At 39.1% G+C, this 10,324-nt stretch overlaps 1 protein-coding gene and 1 long non-coding RNA gene across 33 annotated transcripts in view; one reads left to right on the forward strand and one right to left on the reverse strand.

Moving 5' to 3' along the window:
• Nucleotides 1–10,324, forward strand: part of NEDD4L (NEDD4 like E3 ubiquitin protein ligase) — a 348,035-nt gene that overhangs the window by 309,064 nt on the left and 28,647 nt on the right. For all 32 annotated transcript variants that reach the window (XR_010602120.1, XR_010602118.1, XR_010602116.1 and 29 more), the window contains 2 exons: nt 1,443–1,501; nt 9,695–9,760. Coding sequence is in view for 27 of the 32 variants with exons in the window: in XM_065598800.1 (XP_065454872.1) it covers nt 1,443–1,501; nt 9,695–9,760 (125 nt within the window). In the remaining 5 variants the exon portion in view is untranslated. The remainder of the gene's footprint in view (nt 1–1,442; nt 1,502–9,694; nt 9,761–10,324) is intronic.
• Nucleotides 8,489–10,324, reverse strand: part of LOC112058939 (uncharacterized) — a 59,073-nt gene continuing 57,237 nt past the window's right edge. Inside the window, exon 5 of the long non-coding RNA XR_010602123.1 lies at nt 8,489–10,242. This is a non-coding gene — a long non-coding RNA (uncharacterized LOC112058939). The remainder of the gene's footprint in view (nt 10,243–10,324) is intronic.

The following is a 10,324-nucleotide window of genomic DNA, read 5'->3' on the forward strand; positions in this document are numbered from 1 at the left end:
CTTTCCCTAAGACTGGTTCAAGTTCAGCTGGGTCAGTATTATGGCCAAATGTCATTTTCCGTCAGAAAGCTGTTCGGCAGCCTGCGTGCAATGACTTAGTAGTCTCTGTCCACCTACACTCACTATATCTGCCCAGGCTGTGTGGAAGACATTGGTCTCCAGTGCCTTCCATAAGCATTAAATACACTTCAGATGCATAAAGAGAAATACAAAAACAGCATTTTAATATTAATTGTTAACAAATAAGAAAATTGCCAGTTTTAACCTTTTTTTTTATTCTCTCAACACTTTCTTGATAAACGTTATTTTAAACTTCAGCTTTCCCAATCCAATCTATTTTTTTGGCCATTTTAAAATTAAATTGATATTAAAAACCAACAGATATTTCAGGCAAGCAAATTGAGGACTTAAAAAAATGTGGGGTGGGAGGCACTTGATCACAGTTGTTACTATACAAATTGTAAAGCATAGCAGTACGCATAATACAAGGATTGTTATTCCACTACTAGGGCAGAAAATTGATGACTTAGACTTTGCCATTGCAGATGGTACCTACTTGGTTTTTGGAGCATTGTCTTACTGTTGTGATACCATCATTCCATTGTGGTTCTACTGTGTTTAGATTTTTATCAGGAATATGCTGTGTGGAGGCAGGGAGAATATCACTATAATACCGTATAATCATTTACCCTACCAGTGCTCTAAAAATCTGCAAATGAAAACACATTGTGTTGCTATTGTATCATTGGCAAGAGCCATTTTGGTCAAAATTGAATATGCTTCCCTTGTGCCATAACTTCATAAGGGAAGGCAAAAATGTGCACTCTTAACCTGTTTGTAAAATCTGTAGCTAGGGTCTGTGTGTCTTTCTGGAATGGAGGGAATTTCTTCCGAGTTCCATTTCAGGTCCTATTTTAAAATTGTTGTTTCTTAGTTATTCTAAATTTATAAAAATAATTTGATCGTATCATGGTGTGAGCTCTTATCAATTTTTTTCATTTTAATTGGAAATAGTTTTAAAGTTGCACAAGAACACACAAAAAGTTTGAATTTAGTAAAATTAATCTGGCATTTGAAGGGGTTCTTTGCTTGTCTTTACCTTTTGGGCTCAAGACCTTTGTTTGCCTAATCTGAGTTAAGTGCATTTCAAGCTCAAGTTATAAATCCCTGAAGAAAAGGGGTTTATAATTTAAATATTGACACTATAGATCTTTAACAAAAGCAGTGTGAGTATACTGGATTATACGGTAGTTTTGCATTTTTGAATGAGTGTTCCCAACTAAACAGTGTGATGGGGTTTCAATGGATGGGGTGTACGCAGTTTTTTCCTAACCTTGAAGTACTAAATTATGGATGTTGCAGGGAGGTGGGATGCAAGTGAAAAAATTTTAAAGGATGATTTTCCAAGAACTAATGGTATGATTTCTTTTGTTAATTTACAGATAGTAAAATTACTCAGTGGGAAGACCCCAGATTGCAGAACCCTGCTATTACTGGTCCTGTAAGTACTAAGTATGCTAATGGTTTTGAATGCCACACATTAAATGCTATGGCTCAAACTCTCTCCTGTGCCAAGATCCAGTTGATGCAGGGCAGGAGGGACTGTCATGTAGCTGCTTACAGCTGATTTTCTAGGTCAGTCTGTGCTGCTGCTGCACAAGTTAGAACAGCCCCATGGTTGCTCTAACTTGCTGGCAGCAGTCCCAAGCAACAGGACACCAGTTGGGGATTGACAGACCACACTGAACTCCAGTCCTACCCACTGTTCCAGGGCCAGACAAGGTATAGTATAGATAGAGGCAATTTCTGTGTCTTCTGAGATGTCCCCATGTCAGCTGGCCAGATTTGGAAGCTTGCAAGCCCTCTAATTTCGTTCCTTTCTTCCACCAATTATTATATAATGCAATTTCATCCTGTAAGTACCTAGGAAAAATATTTGATCAGTGGATCCTCCAAGAAATCCCTGACTACTCCATAATCTTGACACTGATTTATCTTAGATAACTGATCAGAGCGTATTATTTGCTGCATTATTTCCTCTTATGAAAATCCCATCTGTTCGGATACTGTATGGCTAACAGATGGACATTTGCAGCTTTGACTTGCTAAAACCCCTTCATTTATCACTGCTTCCGTTCTCCTGCAGCTACAACAAGAAACCATCTCCACCAAATTGAAACCATGGAGTTAGTCTCTAAAGGATATTCATTATTAAGACCATCCCTAGGTAGAAAAAGTACTTTTCCAAGGCAGATTTTTCACTGTAGGAAACAGACGTCATGGTAATGAGACTCCAGGATAGAAATCGTGCAGAGGCCATATCCAATTTAATACAGCATAAGAGATGCTATTTACTTCCTCTTGGCATCCAAGAAAAAGGCAGTAAAAGTGTAAATCTGGATATATTTTGTCATCATGCAGTCAGGACTCCTCCTCTGGCCTCCCTCACGCTTTCCTCACCCATCTTTCTTATATTAAAATCCTCTTCCTCTACTATGGCCTAGAACATAACAATCCTCCATTCCCTCAGCGACTCTTCTTTGGCTTCCTAGCCCTTCCTCCATCAAGCTGAAATTGCATATCCATTCCTTCAAACTTCTGCACAGTAATGCCTCTGTCTGCACCGCAGGTCTTATCTTCTACACTTTATGCTCTCACTTTCCAGTTGTGACTCAATGCCTGTTTTTCATGCCATTCCCTATGCCTTGAACATCCTCCCTCTCCTGTGTGTCAGGCTAACTCACTCTCCTAACCCTTCCTCAGCCATGTTTCAGATAGTTTTCCAGAACTTTCTCCTCTGGTTCATCTACAGCTCTGGGGCCTCAACATTTATCAAAATAAACAGAAGACAATCGAAAAAGTAAAATAAAAAAAGCATGATCCATGGCCAGATCACTGGCTGGTGTAACTTGGGCTAAAATGGAGTTATGCCAATTTATACTAGTTGAGCATCAGGTTAAGAACAAGAATTGAGTTAGAAACAAAGTTTGTATACAGTCTGTTACCTTGCCAAGTTACCCTCTCTAATTGTTCACTCTTCCTTTCCCTCCTACTCACCATGGATTGTAGGTAATTATGTATTTTTCTCAAAAATCCTGTTTCATTGAAATTCAATGCAAAACTTTGACTTCAGTGGCACAGAATCGAGCCCTGGCATCATAATATTCTTTGGCCATCTTGTCTTTTTATCTGTTTAAAAAAAAAAAGGCAGATTAATGGTATTTCTTAAATGGTTGGTCCATTTGCTGTTGGTACCTATCTGATGTTGCTAAGTCTACATCATTTAGCCCTTAACAGGAACCAGACAGTATATTGAAAAGCAGATAGTATCTACTTTTAACTTACCAGTTGAGCATACTGAAAGTTGCAATTTTATTACTGCATTAGAAAAATTCCAACTAATCACTAATGCACTCAATAGGCCGATCTTTTTCAAATGCCATATGCGTGGTCACCAAGAATGTCTTTTGCATAAAGTCGTTCAATTCTAAGGACCCTGCAAGAAACGCTGAGACTAGGATGTTGGAGTTTTTTAGTCTAATGCTTATGTGAGCCTAGCAACCTTGTGCGATGCTGAGGACTCATGTCTAATCTGGGTTTTCAGTTCTTGGGTTCTTAGGGATTTGGATTGCTGTGGAAGCACTATATTGTGCTTAGTTCCTGAGCATGCGGTGGTGAAGGAGATGGGGCGGGAGGGTAGAGGAGCTCTTCACATTCATCATTTATCGGGGTGATAATTGTTGACAGAATTCTGGAGCTGCAAAGTTAGTGTTCATTTATTTAGATGTATTGCTAACCAAAAAGAAAGCTATACCTAGCCATTATGGAAAAGTGGTGACTGTCTTAGTAGCCGGTGGCATAATCATAGTATCTGGGCACTATTACAAACATATAAAGTACGTATATTCCCTAAAGTGATATTGCATTGTGTGAGTAAGGTATTTAGACAATAGGTATGCCAAAAGATTCCTTCACTCCTGTAATAAAGTCACATTCTTATGCTCATCAGGGGATAATGCTTTTTTCAACTTTTCACATCTCATCTTCCACAAGGAAGACAGCCTAACAGGCATATTTCAACCTCCCAGTTTACACCCACATCCAGCCAATTACAAACCCACTTCAAGACAATCTGAAACCTTCTTCTCCCCCAGACGCATGTCCTGAACCAACATTTGACATTTGTGATGCAGCTGGGAATGGCTGAAGAATATGCAGCTCTCACGACATTTTGGAGTTCAGAACTATTCTTTTGCCCTCGTGAAAATATACTTCAAATGTTTAGAATTGCTGCTCATTTGCATTAACTGTTTTGATAGATCTACTCTTTTGTCCTGTGGAAGCAGCAGGGCAGAGGAAAGTAATGAGGTGACAGGAAATGATTTTTTGCTTTTTATTATGATCGGTCAAGGCCAAGTGCCCTCTTCTTTTTCTCTCTCTTCCCTGATCCTAACCTCAAGTACATTTCCTTTGTGCATGGAATCTGAGGGAGAATGGTGAGCTAAGCGCGCGCGCACACACACACATTGATTGGCATGGAGCAGATTGCAGCTGCTCCACTACCATTACTGCTGTCTATTTTTTTTTTTTTAATTCAAGGTTTTTTGTACATGACTTTTCTATTTGAGGTTTGACAACCATAAGGATGGTAAGGAAGAGCTTTGATTGATGTCTTCTGGCTGTACCCCTGTCTTAAGGCTGGTACAAATGAATGCTTTCGGGTCTGGTGCCGCTAGCTAAAAGGGTTGGCTTTAAAGATTTCCCTTATGTTTTTGCACCCGTGCCAGTTTGTGCTGTGTTTCCTTCACGTGTATAATCTAAGCAGAGTCTAGCTGGGTAAGTTCTTGAATAGGAGACTTTCCGGACCCACCTCAGTGTTATGCATGTTGATGGTAATTCAGTAGAGGGCACACTTTTGAGTTAGTATCATAACAACATAAGAACGGCCATACTGGGTCAGACTAAATGTCCATCTAGCCCAGCATACTGTCTTTTGAGAGTGGCCAAAGCCAGGTGCCCCAGGGGGAATGAACAGAACAGGTAATCATCAAGTGATCCATCCCCTGTCGCCCATTCCCAGCTTCTGGCAAATAGAGGCTAGGGACACCATCCCTTCCCATCCCTGCTCTTAGTCAGTGATGGACCTATCCTCCAGGAACTTATCTAGTTCTTTTTTTGAATCCTGTTAGTGTCTTGGCCTTCACAACATCTTCTGGCAAGGAGTTCCACAGGTTGACTGTGTTGTGTGAAAAAATACTTCCTTTTGTTTGTTTTAAACCTGCTGTCCATTAATTTCATTTGGTGACGCCTAGTTCTTATGTTTAGAGAAGAAGTAAATAACACTTTCTTATTTACTTTCTCCACACCAGTCATGATTTTATAGACCTCTTTTCCAAGCTGAAAAGTCATATTAATCTCTCCTCATACGGAAGCCGTTCCATACCCCTAATAATTTTTGTTGCCCTCTTCTGTACCTTTTCCAATTCCAATATATCTTTTTTGAGATGGGGTGACCACCTCTGCATGCAGTAGTCAAGATGTGGGTGTACCATGAATTTATATAGAGGCAATGTGATATTTTCTGTCTTATTATCTATCCCTTTCTTAATGATTCCCAACATTCTGTTAGCTTTTTTGACTGCCCCTGCACATTGAGTGGATGTTTTCAAAGAACTATCCACAACGACTCCAAGTTCTTTTTCTTAAGTGGTAACAGTAATTTAGACCCTATCATTTTGTATGTATAGTTGGGATTAGGTTTTCCAATGTGCATTACTTTGCATTTATCAACGTTGAATTTCATCTGCCATTTTGTTGCCGAGTTTTGTGAGATCCTTTTGTTGCTTTTCGCAGTCTGCTGGGGACTTAACTATCTTGAGTAGTTTTGTATCATCTGCAAATTTTGCCACTTCACTGTTTACCCCTTTTTCCAGAGCATTTATGAATATGTTGAACAGTACTGGTCCCAGTACAGATCCCTGGGGGAAACCACTACTTCCCTCTCTCCATTCTGAAAACTGACCATTTATTCCTACCCTTTGTTTCCTATCTTTTAACCAATTACTGATCCATGAGAGGACTCCCCTCTTATCCCATGACAGCTTACTTTGCTTAAGAGCCTTTGGTGAGGGACCTTATCAGAGGCTTTCTGAAAATCTAAATACACTGTATCCACTGGATCCCCCTTGTCCACATGCTTGTTGACCCCCTCAAAGAATTCTAGTAGATTGGTGAGGCATGATTTCCCTTTACATCTTCCCCAACAAATTATGTTAATCTATGTATCTGACAGCTTTGTACTTTACTATAGTTTCAACCAGTTTGCCTGGTACTGAAGTCAGGCTTACTGGTCTGTAATTGCCAGGATCACCTCTGGAGCCCTTTTTAAAAATTGGCATCACATTAGCTATCCTCCAGTCATTTGGTAAAGAAGCTGATTTAAATGATAGGTTACACACTACAGTAGTAGTTCTGCAATTTCACGTATGAGTTCCTTCAGAACTCTTGAGTGAATACCATCTGGTCCTGGTGACTTATTACTGTTTAGTTTATCAATTTGTTCCTCTAATGACACCTCAATCTGGGACCGTTCCTCAGATTTGTCACCTAAAAAGAATGGCTCAGGTTTGGGAATTTCCCTCACATCCTCAGCCGTGAAGATTGATGCAAAGGATTAATTTAGTTTCTCAGCAATGGCCTTATCATCCTTGAGTTCTCCGTTAGCTTCTCAATCGTCCAGTGGCCCCCACTGATCGTTTAGCAGGCTTCCTGCTTCTGATGTACTTTTTTAAAAAAAATTGCTATTACTTTTTGAGTCTTTGACTAGCTGTTCTTCAAATTCTTTTTTGGCCTTCCTAATTCTATTTTTACACTTCATTTGCCAGAGTTTATGCTCCTTTCTATTTTCCTCACTAGGATTTAACTTCCACTTCTTAAAGGATGCCTTTTTGTCTCTCACTGGTTCTTTTACTTTGTTGTTTAGCCACGGTGGCACTTTTTTGGTTCTATTACTATGTTTTTTAATTTGGGGTATACATTTAAGTTGAGCCTCTATTATGGTATCTTTAAAAAGTTTCCATGCAGCTTTCAGGGATTTCACTTTTGGCACTGTACCTTTTAATTTCTGTTTAACTAACTTTCTCATTTTTGTGTAGTTCCCCTTTCTGAAATTAAATGCTACACTGCTGGGCTGCTGTGGTGTTTTCCCCACCACAGGGATGTTAAATTTAATTATATTATGGTCACTATTACCAAGTGGTCCAGCTATATTCATATCTTGGAATAAAGAATTGCCTCTCCTCTTGTGGGTTCCAGGACTAGCTGTTCCAAGAAGCAGTCATTTAAGGTGTCAAGAAACTTTATCTCTGCATCCTGTCCTGAGGTGACATGTACCCAGTCAATATGGGGATAGTTGAAATCCCCCATTATTATTGAGGTTTTTCTTATTTGTATAGTCTCTCTAATCTCCCTGAGCATTTCACAGTCACTATCACCATCCTGGTCAGATGGTCAGTAATAATCCCTACTGCTGTATTCTTATTATTAGAGCATATAATTACTATCCATAGAGATTCTATGATACACTTGGGTTCATTTAAGATTTTTACTTCATTTGATTCTATGCTTTCTTTCACATATAGTGCCACTCCCCCACCAGCACGACCTGTTCTGTCCTTCCAATATATTTTGTACCTTGGTATTACTGTGTCCCACTGATTATCCTCATTCCACCAAGTTTCTGTGATGCCTGTTATATCAATATCCTCATTTAACATGAGGCACTCTAGTTCACCCATCTTATTATTTAGACTTCTAGCATTTCTATATAAGCACTTTTAAAAACTTGTCACTTTTTAGCTGTTTGCCATTACGTATGTAATTGACTGGGACTCTTTTTTTTATTTGACTGTTTCTTATCAGATCCTACCCCTATTTTATCATCTTCTATCCTCTCCTCCTTACTAGGACATAAAGAATCTCCATTAATAGATCCTCCCCTAAGGGATCTATTGCCTCCTGGTATGGAGTTTTGGTGGGAGAGTGGAGAAAGACTGCACTGTGAAGCTAACACTTTTTTTACTGAGCTGTGTCAGAGAGGTCATGACATCCTGCTGTGGAGTTAGCTTCTACTTGCTTTCATTTGGCTTTGTCATTTTCTGTAGAAAAATTCCTAGAATCTCAAGAGGGGACTTGTTTAAACATTTATAAACCCAAATAAATAAATTTATTCTCAAAGATCTTGTCATTTCCCACAAAGGTGCTGTCAGATTCCAACTCTAATTATTTTCTTCCAACCTAAATTCCTTCTTATATTTTTAGCTTTTCATTTCTGTTCTAAAATTGTTCCGTGGTGTTGCTGTGGACTGTCACACAGCAAATGCGTTCTTCTCCAGAGGTGTCTGCGTTCTAGTGGTGATTCACGTGAACCCTAGATATTATACAATGTCACTTAATTCCCTTTTTGGGTGTTGTGAGCTAATTTATGCTTTAAAATACCTGGAATAAAGGAGTTATACAAGTGCATTTTATTTGTATTATTATTAACATTATTAGCAATTTTAAATTTTATAATCATTCTTATTGGCGCACATACAATCCAAAAGTTTGGTTCTTACATATAGGGCTATTAAGAGAATTTCAGGCCTGGGAATATCAAAAACTGATGGATTTCAATACCCAAACTGTATTTTACTCGATTCCCCATTTCCTACCCTTCTTCTTTCCTTCTAGCCTTTGAAGTTGCAAAAAGTTACCTTACAAAAGTACGTATCTTTCAAAGCCCTGTGCTAGCAGTGAGTTCTGACCAATCTAGTCTATCATTTTGGGAACTCTCCATGCTGATATCATGCCTCTGCCTATATGGACAAAAAGCCTCATCTACCTTAATTGCCCCGCTCTCCATTCTGCACTAGTTGGAGCACAAAGAGCACCCATCACAAATATCAGTTTTGTCAGCACATAATGATGTGCTCTCAGGGCCATTTTAAGGGGGTTCGCTTTTTTTTTTTTTTTAAACACTATTTAACTTCCGTTTACATTCTGTAAAAGGGAGATAAGAATACTTCCTTTCAAAGTCTGTTGAAGTCTTTACTAAGACGCTCATTAACATCAGGAAATTCTCTGCATTGAAGAGCTTGCAGTCTATTGTCCTGTACTGTTTGTACACCTCAGTTCCTCAATCTCGGTTGGGGCTTCTAGGAGCTATGACAAATAATTAAAAATAATTTAAAAGACCTTATGAGGACACCTGTGCCTTCCTAATATGACAAGTGAGCCCTGAGAATCAGTCCTGCTTTTTTCTTTTCTTACCTTTTTTCGGGTGTTCTTTCACGCTTTCTGTTGCTAGTACCAGAAAAAAGAGGATTGTGTAGTGGTTAGAGCAGAAGATTGGGATCAAATGATATGGTGCTGTGAAACACTGGGTCTCAAATTACCCATCTGTAATATGGGGATAATACCTCCTGAGGAGAGGGTTAAGTTTTAATATTCCTGAAGTGTTTTCGGATCCTCAGGTGATAGTTGTTGTGTTGGTGCGAGAGTTATTTGCAATATACATATTTAGAGCAAATTACAATTGACTAAGAAAACATGTTTTTAAACTGCTGGGTATTTTTAACTAACATTTTAGGGGTTACAGTACGTCAGATTGCATGATATATTCAATTATGCGTATTTATAATTTTCTCTCTTTCAGGCTGTTCCCTATTCCAGAGAGTTCAAACAGAAATACGATTACTTCAGGAAGAAGTTAAAGAAACCAGTGAGTAATTGTCTGTCCTGTGTTGAAGCCGATTGCCTTAGGGTAGGAAAACAACAATTGACTGCCCAAGAATAGATAAGCAGTGCTGCACTCTATTACTGTGCATTCGCCAGTTTTCCCTGCTCGTCTTACCACAGCTAGCTGAATATGAACAAATTGACTGAAGCTTTTCTATATGGATCAAAAACGCTTTCAATCTCAACCAAAACTGATACCCAGCCCTCGAGGCTCAAGTTTTCATTTAAAAATGGACAATTTAAGCAATGAGGCAAGAAAGAAGCAGCAACAACTTAATATCACCTCAGAGTTGACACTAATTGGCATGTCTGAGGACAGGCTCAGATGAAAATCCAAGACTTGAATGGGCATAAGGACTGAGACTGCCCTCGCACCTCAGAGGTGGTCTGTCCAAGAGCATGGTCACAGGAAATTGGCAGAGCTGTGGGGAAGTTGGTGCTGTTGCCACTTCTGGTATATTGGGTCTGTGAACAGAGAGGACTTCAGTCATTCAACATCTTTCACCAGCACTAAAAATCACTCAATGAAAATAAGAGATGAGCGCTC

This window comes from Chrysemys picta, chromosome 6 (assembly GCF_011386835.1).
Source record: "Chrysemys picta bellii isolate R12L10 chromosome 6, ASM1138683v2, whole genome shotgun sequence".
NCBI classification, from domain to species: Eukaryota; Metazoa; Chordata; order Testudines; family Emydidae; genus Chrysemys; species Chrysemys picta.